Consider the following 14,548-nt stretch of genomic DNA (forward strand, 5'->3'; position numbering starts at 1 on the left):
CCTCATCTTCACTTAGCTTACAGACAAGGACACATTTGTCTGACTTTTTGTTTTGATCACTTTTTGAATGACAGTTGGTTCAATAGAGGAGGACTCCACTGTTGAGAGAAAAACATAAAAAAGCCAAACTGGAATTTGTTAAAAGGCATAATGGCAAGCCACAGTGCTTCTGGGAGAATGTCCATTGGACAGATGAGACAAAACTGGAGCTTTATGGCAAGTCACAATAGTTATTTCTGTGTCCACAGACGAAAAAATGAAACTTTCAAACAAAAGAAACACCATACCTACTGGGAAACATGGAGCAGGCTCAGTTATGTTTTGCGGTTGCTTTGCTACACCTGGCACAGGGTACTTTGAGTCTGTGCAGGGAACAATGAAATCTCAAGGTTATTAAGATATTCTGGAGCGATGCATTCTGCCCAGAGTCTGAAAGCTCTGTCTCAGTCATGGGTCATGCATCTTTCAACAGGATAATGATCCAAAATACTGAACTAAAGTCACCCAAGAATGGTGAAGAACAAAACATTGGAATATTCTGAAGTTGCCTGAGTTCTAATTTAAATTCTTTCAAACAGTCTGAAGAAGGAAACCTTCAATCCCGATACAGATGGAGCAGTTTGCTCAGGAAGAGTGGGCCAGAAGTCTCACTGAGAGCAATAAGAATCTCTGTTTTGCAGTGAGTGCCTCTAAAGGTTGCACAGTAAAATATAAGGCTAAGGGTCCCATCATTTTTGTACATGCCATTGTCATTTGTGTTATTATTTGAAATATTTGTTGAATCAAAATTCAAAAACAAAAGTCTGAGTTTTGTTAAATATGGAATAAATAATGATGGGTGCCAATTACATTTGTCAGTTTTAGGTTATTTTTGAGACAATTGTGATTTCTTCTTTTTTTTTTTTTTTTTTGGATGGATATCAACAAATGTGTCCACTTCCATTACTATATACCTCAATGGTTAGACTAATTTTTATCATATATGAAACTCTCTCATATGTACACTGCTTGTGTTCTGTGGGTCTGCAGGCATTAGTGACTATGACACCTGACCAGAGACAGGATGCCATTAGGTCATCCCAGCTCGAACTGATGGACAGTGAGGAGAGAGTTAAGCCGTATACTCTGGAGGAGTTCTCTTATGATTATTTCAGGTAACCACTTTATCATGATAATAATTGATTGTATTTGTGGCTGTCCTATGTGAATATCATACAAATGATAACGTCCTAAAACAGTTCTATACTTAGCAGTCAATTTATCAAAAAATAAGCCAGAAACTGGATACATATAGAACAACATATAAGTGTGGTGCTTAGTGCTGCTGTAGTATCCTGAGCACAAGTCCTTGCCAGGGCACTGGCTGTATGGAATTTACATATTTTCCACATGTATAAGTGGCTTTTTCTCCAGGTATGGTGGTTTCATTGTACATTTCAATGGCATGTATGCTAGTTTAACTGGAGACCAGGGGCGGCCTTAGGCATGTGCAAACTGTACACCTGCACAGGACCGCCAAATCCCAGGGGCCGCCACACCAATATATATGGAATATAAAACAGAAAGAGAAAATAATGACACAGCTGACAGCTGAAGCAAAGCTAGTGCAAGTGGACGAGTCGTCTTACAAGTTAATGTTTCACCTAGTTTTAATAAAGTATTAATGTTAGTGCAATAGTCATAGTGAATATCTGGTTGGATAGGGGACACAACATTCACATACCCATTCTAAGCAAAATGAAGAGATTTCAAGTACACAAATCTGGTTATTCAAAACGATAGAGAAAGACGGCTCAGGAGGCTTTCATTGCTTCACAGGATGGAGCAATCCTGAACTTTATCATAAGTTAAACGCTTGTGTCATGAGCACGAGGTGGCTATGCAGTGTCCGCAACGGAGGTGGCCATCCGCTGTGCATAAGATACCATATTAACATTGACGGGCGAAGGGGCCACCGAATCTTCCTCTGCCCAGTGCCGCCACAAGCCTAGAGCCACCCCTGTAGTGACTCTGAATTGGTGTGGTGTTGGTTTTTGCCTTTTGTCAAACACTGGTAGAGTAGACTCTCCCGTGATCCTAAACTGGATAGGCAGACTTGAAAATGGAAAAGTGAATAAGTAAGTTTAAATGAGGTGAAAGAAGAGGGGACAGTCACAAAAGCCCCTCTGAAATGTAAAACACTCATTCCATTATCCCAATCAAATTACAGATTTTTTATTTTTTCATTAAAAGTAGACAGGGAGTTTCAGTATAAATGAGCTGTTTTATTTATGGTTTCAAAATAAAAATAATGTCTACAGTGCATTTTCCAAACCTTTCATGGACAATTAAACTCTTTGCGATCAAATAAGTAGTTGCCTTAGAAAGTGATTTCTGTTGACACTGGGGGTAACCCTTAATCACTGTTTCCAACCCAGAACAGACTGTAATTGCCCATTCAGTATTTTTTCATTAACTGTAGCATAACTGGTACACTATATATATAATTGTATGACTCCATCATATATCTCTTTATCAATACAAGCATAATGTGACACCAAAACATCATCTACTTGATTTTTGCATATGTTGAATTTCATTTGAAAAATAAAAGATTTGTCATTCAAGGCTATAAACATTGTGAGTACAACAAAATGAAGTGCAGACTTATTGCTCTTCTTTCATTTTAATAATTAATAGTAATTAATATTTTGTACATTTGTTTCAGTTTCTAAAGATGTACCATTTACCCCCTACATAAATTTCAGCACTTTCGCCCTTTTCATGTATGTCTGTTTTTCTCAAGTTGTCCTTTTTATCTGTTATTGTTTCTCAACCTCTCTTTTTCCCAAGATAATATTCTTCTTAATATGCTTGACACTGATGATTTTCTACTTTGCTATACTAGGTGTATCTTGAGTTAATTTTTATTTCTGCTGCTTCACTGTGGCTGATTCATTCTTGCTGTTGCAGTTTCAAGCAACGATGTCCTGTTCCACGCCGCCATCCTCAGCTAGTCCTCGGATTGTCTTGTCTGTTCTTTTCTTTGACTCCTTACCCTCTTTTGACCATTTTGTAACTCATTTGCTTTCATTTTTATGTAAAATGTTTTTTCAAGGTGCATCAGCAATGAAATAAAAAGTAAAATAACTCAATTGCCTTGTTGCTTTATTATTCCACCATAATGTTATTGTGCTAGTGCGTGGTTGTTTTACAGGATCAGGACCTGAAAATGTTTCAGATTTGATCTGATGATTTCTCTTGTTTAGCGATTATTTTCTTTTTTGGACTTGATGCACAGAATTAAGCATTCACATAAGAGACAATGATTGATGTATGATTCTTAATGCAAAAACAATTTCCATTAGTGGTTAGGCTGTGGAGATTTGAGTAAAGTTAAAAATCAATGGTTTGTGCCGAAAAACAGATACAAACTGACAGAGGTGGCTTTGCCCAAAATGATTTGAAAAGTACAACTTAATGCCCATTTTGTGTGACATAACTACATGAATTCCAACTAGTCCAGCATATACATTGGAGTGTACAACTTCAGCCACACTGCAGGGTATGAACCCTATCTAACTTTTCTAAGAACTTCACCAATTAGCATTGTGTGCAGTGCTCAGGGAAGAATTTCTTTAACGAAAGACAAAATTATTCCGAAATGTAGATCAATAATTGGAAATCTCTAATTGCATTCTTAGTCGTTCTAGTGGTTTCTCCCTCCAGTCCTTCAGATCAGTATTTCAGAAAAAAAAACTTTTATTGTACCTGTAGGTTAAAATTCACATCTCACTGTGAATGTTTTGGACCAATATTTCATCTTGGGGCAGCATAGTGGTTAATATTGCTTCCTTATAGCTACAGAGGGATACCTTTACTGCCTGTTCGCTGGTTATATGAAATTTGTATGTTTATCCAGTTAATTTGAGATTTTTCCCCCTGAATACTCACATTTCTTTACACACTTCAAAGATATGCTGGTTACTGTATGTTGATTACCAACTACTAAATTAGCCTGGTACGACTGAATGTGGGTTTTAAAATAAATGAACATGAGCTCACACCTAAGTGTGTGTTGTTAGCAATTGTATCTCCACCATTTCTGATTCCTGTGTTGTGCCTGATGTTGCTAAGGTTTTGGAATCCATTATGGAAAAAAGAGTGAAACATCCATTAATGTAAGTATACATTTCTATAAGAACCATAAGTTTGGCAATTAGAATTACAGTAGGATTGCTTTTTAAATTTTAAAATTCTGAATAGGCTGTTTAAGTGACTTGCATGTGTACACAGTGAGTTGATAGTGGGGAACTGGCAATCTGAACTGTCTCTTGATTTGGATGTCCATTAGGGAAGCATTCTAAAAGCTGTGATTTCACTGAATACATTTGGAATATTTTATCCAACATTAATCCAAAGTCTTGCCATCACTAACTTGTCCAAGTCCAGGTTTATAATTGGTGCTTGGATTTTTTGTGACATCACACTCCTTTCTTCCTTTTTCCAGACCCCCTCCAAAACATACACTGAGCAGAGTGATGATTACCAAGAGTCGTGGGAAGGACAAGCTGTGGAGCTGCACTCGGGAGCCTATCAAACAGCCACTACTAAAGAAGGTTCTGAATCATGAGGAACTCTCTCAGGAAGCCTGCATGGCTTTCATCGATATCCTTTCTAAACAGGTTTAAATGGAGCTGAAGTAGGTGAAAATAAAGTAGCATAGACAGTTAGGTCTGGTAAAGTTACATATTTATTATAACGAAATACTGTACATGCAGTAGGTGTGAAAAATTATTATTAATGGCAACTTGCTTTCTGAGGCATTTAAAATAACATATTTAAGAGTCCCTCATGCAGCTTCATTTGTCCTGTTATTTTAAAGGGTAAGCAATAGAACAAGGACAAAAAATGGAAGCCAGTTGTTCTTTTTCAGTCCTCCAGCATTAAAAATACCCATTGCCAGCATACTTAAGAAGCATTTAAAGGGTAAATTAGTGAGGGGTTGTTTGAAATAGTAAAGTAGAACATTAAGGTCATATTTATAATTATGTACATCTACAAACCAGAAAATATATTTATAAATTAAAAATGTACTGCTAAAAAATTAAAGGAACACTTAATCATCACAGTAGCAAGTCAGTTAAAGTTCATGGATATCAATCTGTCCAGTTAGGAAGCATAAGCGATTATGAATCAGCTTCACCTGCTTTGTTGCAAATGAAATTGACAGCAGGTGCACTGGAGAGGCAACAGTAAGACAGCGGTTTTGTGGGTGGTGGACACAGACAATTGTCTCTCACCAGTACAATATAAAGCTTCAGCATAACCTTATTGAACTTGTACTCTACACATACATGTGCTATATAACCTAACATTATGTTAGACTTCTTAATGACCTCTGAACACTGTCTGGTAGTTGACAGTGACAAGTCCACTACGACTCTTCTCATAACACATGTGCTCAACGTGAACCTGCTCTCATCTGCCAGTTGTAGAGATGCCAATTGTGTATTCTCTGGCAAATGGCAATTGAGCTGCATAGTGAAGGGCTGTGAGCACAGGTCCGACTAGAGGACATCGGGTACTCGAGCCACCCTCATGGAGTGTTGTTTCTAACAATTGGGTCAGGAACGTACACACCAGTAGGCAGCTGGAGCTCATTTTGTAGGTCTCTTGCAGGGCTTCTCCTGTTCTTCCTCAAACAAAGGAGCAGATACTGGTCCTACTGCTGAGTTGATGCCCTTCTACAGCCCTGTCTTGCTCTCCTTGTGTAATAGCCTGTCTCCTGGTATCTTCTCCATGCTCATTAGACTGTGCTGGGAGACACAGCAAACGTTCCTGCATATGGATGTGCCATCCTGGAGGTGCTGGACTATCTGTGCAACCTGAATTGGCTGCAGGTACTAGTATCTCATACTACTGGTAGTGACAAGGGCACTAGCAAAACACAAAACTAGAGAAGAATCAGTCAGGAAGGATAAGGAGAGAGCAATTGTCTGTGGCCACTACCTACAAAAACAATCCCTTTTTTGGAGGTTGTCTTACTGTTGCCTCTCCAGAGCACCTGCTGTCACTTTCATTTGCACCAAAGCAGGTGAAGTTGATTCACAATCTAACTAAACAGATTGATATCTCTGAAACTCAACTGACTTGGTATTAGACCATGATGATTAAGTGCTCCCTTTATTTTTTGAGCAGTGTATTATTGTAAAATTACTTAATTTTTAAAGCTTAAATTTAAAATAGCTTTTCATAAGAAAACTCTTGAGAGGCTAGTAATGAAGCTATAACAAGTAGTTATCATGTGATACATTTTGAAGATTAGCACAGTGTTGTCTTTAAAACAGAAATGAAAGGGTTATGTTGTGAAGAATGTATTTCTGAGTTATTTGATGTTAAAGGTAGGGTGTCTTAGTAATCAGTAATTTACAGACTATAAATAATCTGCATAAAAAATAAACTATTAAGATGGCTGTGATTGCAGATTACACTTAAATAGATGGAATGGGAGATAGCTTACAGTTAGCAAAACCATTACAAGTTTATTTATAACTTGGGCAGATATTTAATTTGAATTAAATGTAAAGTGCTAAACGTAAGAACAAACAAGTTAGACAATGTATGCATGGCGTAACATTCAGATGCATTCAGCAACTAAGTTAACTGATATGAAAGTTGGAGCATTTCACATTTTTTATTTACTTCATCCAAGAGACAGTTTACATTTTTGTTTTTTAGTTTCATAACAATGAGTCATATTCAAAAGTAATAGTGAAAACAGAATGTAATTGCTTGTGTTAGTAAACAACATTAAAAGGGTGCTTTTTAACAGCACTCTACAATGTAGTTAAAAATGGAGCACAAATAGACTTGTGGTGGCTAAATAACTTTAATATGCAATAGAAGTGACGTGAAAATATCTTCAGCTGATGTGTGTTAGTAGTGGAGGGTTTATAACTAATTGTTGTTCAATTTTCTTAAACATAGTATTTTTGAAAGTATATCTAATACAGTTTTATCTAGTAATTATCCATCCATTTTCCAACCCGCTGAATCCGAATACAGGGTCACGGGGGTCTGCTGGAGTCAATCCCAGCCAACACAGGGCACAAGGCAGGAACCAATCCTGGGCAGGGTGCCAACCCACCGCAGGACACACACAAACACACTCACACACCAAGCACACACTAGGGCCAATTTAGAATCGCCAATCCACCTAACCTGCATGTCTTTGGACTGTGGGAGGAAACCGGAGCGCCCGGAGGAAACCCACGCAGACATGGGGAGAACATGCAAACTCCACGCAGGGAGGACCCGGGAAGCGAACCCAGGTCTCCTAACTGCGAGGCAGCAGCTACCACTGCACCACCGTGCCGCCCATCTAGTAATTAGCCAATGAAAAATATCTATGAATATAAATTGACCAATACTAGTATAAAATCAGTATCAATATTATCACATGAAAAGAACTGAAATAATTCCCCTTCTAGCTAGTAATATTAGTAATTTGTGAAAATTCTATAAATTAACAATTTAGAAAGGAACTGATTTATTGTATAACAGGAATATGAAAGGTACTTGATGGGCAAGATGATCAGAGGCTTGACGGAAGTGTTTGTGTTTATCTGGGACTGAAAGATCAGGGGCTTAAGCCACTGCAGCCTCCCACCTTCTGATGCCACAGTGTCATTAATTAGTTCAAACCCCATTTAGCTGCATATTGATAATATTGTTTTCTTTGTAGTAGTAATCTACAGATAATATTGTTTAATCAATCCAGTCTTATATGTGCTTAAATAATTGCTTTCCCCTTCCATTTATTTCCAGAGAAGTGACTTTTTTGTACTCTATTAATTACTTTAGCTAAAGCAGCAGTAGCTGGGCACTGTTTGTACGCTAATTTTGGCCATGCCCCATTTGCCCAGCATTTGACTCACTTCCAAGTGGCTGTCAAACGAGTAAAAGAGAAAAATATGCAATTTCAAGCAACTGCTTTCAAGGTAAAATTGAAACATTAAACTAATTCCAAGTTCCTAGTTTCGTAGAACATTTCTCCATTTTCAGACAGATCAGATCACAAATTTGCCAATGCCTTTCAATGGGAAATCTTGAAATTTTAAAACTTTTGTGCAACACGATCTATCGCAATGAAAATTGAATTGCCTCAAATTTCTTCAAAGGATACACGTGCCACAAGTTGTTTTGTGCTCATATATAGATGGACAGACAGACAGACAGTTGCTTCATGCATTATGCTCAAACACACCTAAAAAGTGCTCATTAGCATGTTTTGAAACTGGAAAGTGTCAAGATCAAGATACATTAAAATTATTTTCATGTATTGGTTGAAGCTGGTTCACATGCAGGTAAAGTAACTTGTTCAGAAAAGTAAGTTGCAGCTGCATTCTTGAAGTTTAAGGCCTGTCTTCGGCTTCTTTCTGTCTATTTCCTTAACTAGTACTCCTCACCCATTATGAAGTATATGGGTGATTATCCATCCAAGCGTACACGCTCTGTCAATGAACTCACTGACCAAATATTTGAAGGTGCCTTAAAAGCAGAACCACTGAAGGATGAGATTTTCTGCCAGATTGTAAAGCAGCTTACAGACAATCACGTCAAGTAAGAGCACAATCATTGTCAACTGACTGAAGAGACAAATTTGATTATCCTGAGTGCATGTGTGTATGAATGTGTTAAAAAGTGAAATGACGGCTGAGTGTGCTGCAGCAATGCAGAAAGGCACATCACATACTTTGTGCAGAAATATTCACTAAAAATATCCTCACTTGTTTAATAAATGTTTGCTTTTCAAAGATTTCAGTTCATTCTGAACAAACGTTTATATGCTTTTATAGTGATAATTATGTTTTTTGAAAGTTATTAAATCTCTTAGTTGTAAATAACAAGTTGGGGTCTTCAGGTCTATGCAGTTTTAACAGCAATTTTCAGTAGGGCACCCCTACATCATACTTTTGTAGTAGCAGTTTGTACATTGTAGAAAGAAAATGTTGAGAAGGAACCTGCAAGAAGTCAATTATACAAACTAAACTCTCACATAGACAGAGTATCAAATGGTATCAAGCATTATCTAATTATGCCAATTTTGATGCCAAAAATGCAAAAGAAACAATAGAAATCTAATAAGGAAAAAAATGTTAATGGTTACTTTCACGCTGAAAAGGAAAGAAAGTTAAAGACAAAACATTTCAGCTGTATAGCTTTCATCAGGTGTGAAACAAATCTAATGTTAATCTAATGGTCGACGATTACAGTACAGGGTAAAGCATTCCATGCCTGTTCTAGGATGTCAGGTTGGAATTCCCCAAACTTGCTATCTGCTATCACCTGTTACTAGCAGAATATTGAAATCAGAACATCAAGAAAAAATCTGTCCTGCATCATTCATCAATGCCCAACTCCAATAAACAACAAAACGCAATGTAGAGTATATGTCGTTCTGAGCTATTGTTAATAATGGGATTGAAGTCAACATAGTAATTGATCATCTTCTGGCATACATATTTCTCCCGTTTGTTTGCACCTCTAAAAAATAATTGTATTTTTCCAATGATATCTTACTCTTGTACCTACCATTCTGGGCAAGAATTAAGGTATATATAGGGCTGTCCAGATCTAATTATGCAATTTTCATTAAGCTATAACTTATTAAGTATATTACATAGAAAAATCACCTGAAAAATCCCGGACCATCGAGAAGTGTGTGTACTGACGACATGAAGAATCGTCTTTGCACCGAACTGGAATCATCCCCGCATAAATCAAAGTGATCCAGACGATCTGGATCTGCATAATTAGATTTGGACCACCCTGTATATTGTGGACACCAGGGGGCACACCAGCTCCCTAAACGTGACAAAGACAGACACTAGGCACAAGTCCAGCAGCACATATATTTCCCAGATTTGCCAGCAATGCCCAGCACAGCACAAAAGCACAATATTCACAGCACCGTATTTCTTATCTCTGTCTCCTTTTGCCTCTACTCCTCCTTCAGCAAGCTTCATTCTCTTCCTCCCGACTCTGGCTCCCAGAGTGAAGTGAAGCAGTCCTTTTTATGCTGCACCTGGGAGTACTTCAGGTGGCCCATCAGCATAATTTGGAAGTCCTCCCAGGTGTGATAGAAGCCCTATGTAGTAGGACTCTGTCGCTCCTGCAGCACCCCCTGTCGCCACCCACAGAACCCAACAGGGCTGTGATGAACTCCTAACTCACTTGTAGCTCTCTGGGAATCGGTGGCACCACTGCAACCGGGAGGGGCTGTCATCTAGCACTCTGGAGGAGGTAGTGCCCTGTGCATGTTTGCTCCCCCAGTCCCTTCTATTAAGCCGGGAAAGGGCCCTGGCCGTCTGTCACAATATCAACAGTATCTATATAATACTATGACATGCCACAATTAATAAACTGACCTTTATATATTTTTCCTTTACATAAAGCAATGTATATTTTTGATACTACAATAATACTACACTTTCCCCACATCTTTATGCTGTGTCAAAAATAAGAACAAAACAGTTAAGACAAATATGTACTGCCAGTGGTTTAGTTCTTCTTGTTAGTAAAGCTGTAAGGAATGTGTTTATTATAATATTTGGCAGGTTGAGCCTCCTTGTTTGCTTATCTTAACCACTGTGAATTAAGGCTATGAATTGTGTGTGGCTTTGGTATTCCTTTTCTTAAGATTTAATTTCAGTTTAATTTTTGTTTATGCTCAATTTTTGTTTTAAGCATTATCTTGTCATGTACAATAAACCACAGATGTTTACAGAACATTTAATTTTCTGCTCTTGGGTAACCTCAGAAGAAGAAGAAATTATGCTTCCATAATAAGAAACATGCCATATTACTACAGTGCTGTTCTGTCTATGCGGCAAGTTTTTTTTTCTTTATAAAACAAGACCTCTAGGTTTTCTCAAGTTGTTTATCAAACAATAAAGTCACATATTTAGCTTTTTTACATGTACATCCTAGATGTACAGTGAGAATGCAGTGTCTTTTAACATGCACAGAATTTGTTAATACTTTATTTCAAGAGATTTAAAGGAGACATGTAGGCTTAAAAACGTTTAATTAAAAATGATTATTTGAATTAGTATTATACATTCAGAATACCACAAATTATAATAAATACAAAATGCTACATAAAGCCCTCCAGCTTATCAGACCCCACTTTGGTTCTGGAGCAAAGTTTGACTTCTCAGTTTCCCCTCCAAAAATTCTTCCTTAGTTGATTTCTTATTTCCAGATTCCTCCCTTTCACTCCTCTATCCACATTGCTTCCTGTTGTTCCAGTTCTAGGCTTTCTGAAAGTGAAGAGGACCTCAGGTTATGCCAACAGCCTAAACATTTCCTAAAAAGACTTGTATCTCTCTACTACCAAGATATTTATGCATTAGTATGTTTGTAAAGTAGCAAGACCCCCTAGTGCCACCACTTCAATCAATGTGCTATATTTATAAAGGTTCTCAAAGAGGCACTTCAGTGGATTACGGGCTAACGGTCACTTTCCAGAATAATCACTATGCAGCTTACTGGGGATCTTTGCTTACAATTGTTAAATAAATATTAGAAAACCATTGATTTCCATTTGCCTTTGTTAGACATTGTGAGCATTTCATATCAAATATATAAAAACTGATTAAAAACAATTTCCTTGTTTCTTTGTGAATATCTACATGATATAACTGTTCTTAAATTTACAGATTAAATGACCCAAATGGTGCATGCCATTCCTAAAGAAATGTGATGTGTAATTGTGTGATGAATAAGAGTGTAAGTACAGGGAGATTTTCTCTTTTCTGGTCCACATGCTGAACTTCATTGTTACAGCACTGTATGATGACTCCCTTTGCAGATATGTCAGCTCAAACAATTGCAGCACACATAATGTTTGATTGGCCTGTGTTTGGGACAGGGCGTTTTTAAAGTCATCGTCATTGGTTTTTCCTTGGTATTGCTAAATAAAGCAAGTATTATGTGTATTAGTTTTCTTTTTACATTTAATATCTACAAAAATTCTCAAAAGAAGAGACATACCTAAAATGATCCTAATAGTTCATTTCTAAAAGTAAGAGATTGACTTTGTAATGGAAGATCATAAAGCGTTTTTTACTTTATGCTCTGAACTCAGGTACAGTGAGGAGAAAGGCTGGGAGCTGCTTTGGTTATGTACAGGCCTTTTCCCTCCAAGCAATGTTCTGCTCCCACACGTGCAGAGGTTCTTACAATCCAAGAAGCATCATCCCCTTGCCCTTGACTGCATGCAACGGCTGCAAAAAGCACTGAGGTGAGCAACTTTTTCTTTAAGCAATTTTATCCAAAATGTCTCAGAAATGAATAGCTCTAACCACAATATGACCCTGCTATTGAAGCTTCTGTACAATCGCAGTAAAATGTATCAAAAAATAAACAGCAGTGGTTATCAGCATGTTTACAAAATAATACAGTATATCATTAAGTAGTATGGTTTTCAGATGTCTTTTAACATGTAAATATGTATAAGGCACAATCAGAGAGAAAGAATACAGAAAAGATGCGCAAAATGATTGCACATGACTTCTATGAAATGATTTTCTCAGCTAAATCTCTACTGAAAGTCCACTTGCAATACTGTGATTTTCAAAATATAATCCAATTTATTATAAAAGCTGTTTTTCATGGCATTGCATCTTCTGTAAATAACTTTTTGAATCTTAGTCTGCGTGGTAACAATGCAAAATTAATACTTTAAAATGCTGGATATATATTACAGTATGAACTTGTAATAATGCTCAAAATCAAGTATATTAAGAAGTTGTTAGAGCTAAAGAATACTCTTACAACTCTTATTTTTTATTATGTAATGTTTTAATATTTAGAAATGGTGCCAGGAAGTACCCACCTCACCTGGTAGAAGTAGAAGCCATTCAGCACAAAACCACTCAGATTTTCCACAAAGTCTACTTTCCTGATGATACTGATGAGGTAGGATGTTTTTTATGTTATAAGCATGTATGAATTCATCTTTAATGTACCTTTGTAAGCATTTATATTATATGTTACCAATTGCCATATTTTCTGAATAACAAAGAAGGTATGATATTCTCACACTGGCCTACTGAAATATGGCAAAGGAGCTTATGAGAAGTAACATATCTGCTGTCAAATTCCCATACTGAATATAAAATGACCCTTTGTTTTAATTCAACGTTTTTGTTCTTTTAAGAATGGATTATACATAGTCATGGTCAAAGTATCGTTTATCTATCTATCTATCTATCTATCTATCTATCTATCTATCTATCTATCTATCTGTCTATCTATCTATCTATCTATCTGTCTGTCTGTCTGTCTGTTTCACATATAACGTGCTGTGAAGCCAGCCTGACCACAGACAGACAAGCACCAGTAGTCCTATAAAACACACTTTTATTTAACTAGTTACACTAATTAAAGCCCCGCACAGCACACAGTGCCCCAGCACCAAGCACCCTTTTAATCTTGGGCCTCTCAATGCTCCTCTATAGGCCGCCTTCTCTCCTCACTCCGAAGCTTTGTCTTCTTTCTCCCGACTCCCGCTCTCTGTCTGGAGGAAGGCGGCCCCTTTTATATTCACCTAGATGTGCTCCAGGTGCTCCCTGACGTCCTTCCGGCAGCACTTCCTGGTGTGGCGGAAGTGCAGACATCCTGGGCTCTATGAAGCTCAGGATGCCCCCTTGGGGTGGCCACAGGCCCCAAATGGGGTTGAGCCTCCATGCTCAATTCCTGTGGTCCCAACACTAACCAAGGTGGTTGCCCCCTCGTGGCACGGGGATATATAGTCCGCCTCCTGGTCCTTTTAGGTGTCCCAGCTGGGCCCTGTGTTTATATACACACTCTAGGACAAGAAACAACATTGTTAAATCTTTAAATGAGAAATCTTAAATGTAAAAAATTAATAGATTCATTCAGGCTAAGGTTAATTTAAAGAGTGTATATATAAACACAGGGAACTCCAGTTTCTGTATTACATCTTGTCTGAAGAAGGGGCCTGAGTTGCCTCGAAAGCCTGCATATTGTAATCTTTTTAGTAAGCCGATAAAAGGTGTCATTTTGCTTGACTTCTCATTACATTCATAACGACTAACACAGTACAACACCCTAGTATTAAAGGAAGGAAAAAATACTCCCAAGCCAAAATACTACACCTGTGTTTAGCAAGTTTTACTATTACAAAATCTCATGTGAAACATAACATATTCAAAAGGAATCACAGCTGTTTTGCTTATTGTTACCTTTTATGACATTTTATTTAACATAATCTATGTGGGACAGTGACACTTGGTCAAGCTTGCACTTCATTTTACTGTCTCCACCATATGTGACAATAAATCTGAGATAAACTGATTGATTACACTACATTTTTTGCATAGCATTGCATTTTGAAAAAGCCAATAGCAGTATTCAATAATATTGCAAAGGTGATGCAGGTTGAACAACACTAATCAACTTCAGCATTATTAAGTGCGTTGAGTATGGGTAAGGTGGTATATAAATAAAATGTGTTGTTTTTTGAAGTTAAAAAAAA

General features: G+C 37.4%; 1 protein-coding gene across 1 annotated transcript in view; it reads left to right on the forward strand.

Annotated features, from left to right (window-relative positions):
• The window catches only part of LOC120523178 (unconventional myosin-VIIa), a 197,059-nt gene that overhangs the window by 146,519 nt on the left and 35,992 nt on the right, over positions 1–14,548 (forward strand). Inside the window, exons 36-40 of the mRNA XM_039744223.1 lie at positions 1,030–1,154; positions 4,490–4,647; positions 8,451–8,604; positions 12,134–12,289; positions 12,861–12,966. Of these exons, the coding sequence (XP_039600157.1) occupies positions 1,030–1,154; positions 4,490–4,647; positions 8,451–8,604; positions 12,134–12,289; positions 12,861–12,966 (699 nt within the window). The remainder of the gene's footprint in view (positions 1–1,029; positions 1,155–4,489; positions 4,648–8,450; positions 8,605–12,133; positions 12,290–12,860; positions 12,967–14,548) is intronic.

This window comes from Polypterus senegalus, chromosome 2 (assembly GCF_016835505.1).
Source record: "Polypterus senegalus isolate Bchr_013 chromosome 2, ASM1683550v1, whole genome shotgun sequence".
Taxonomy (NCBI): domain Eukaryota; kingdom Metazoa; phylum Chordata; class Cladistia; order Polypteriformes; family Polypteridae; genus Polypterus; species Polypterus senegalus.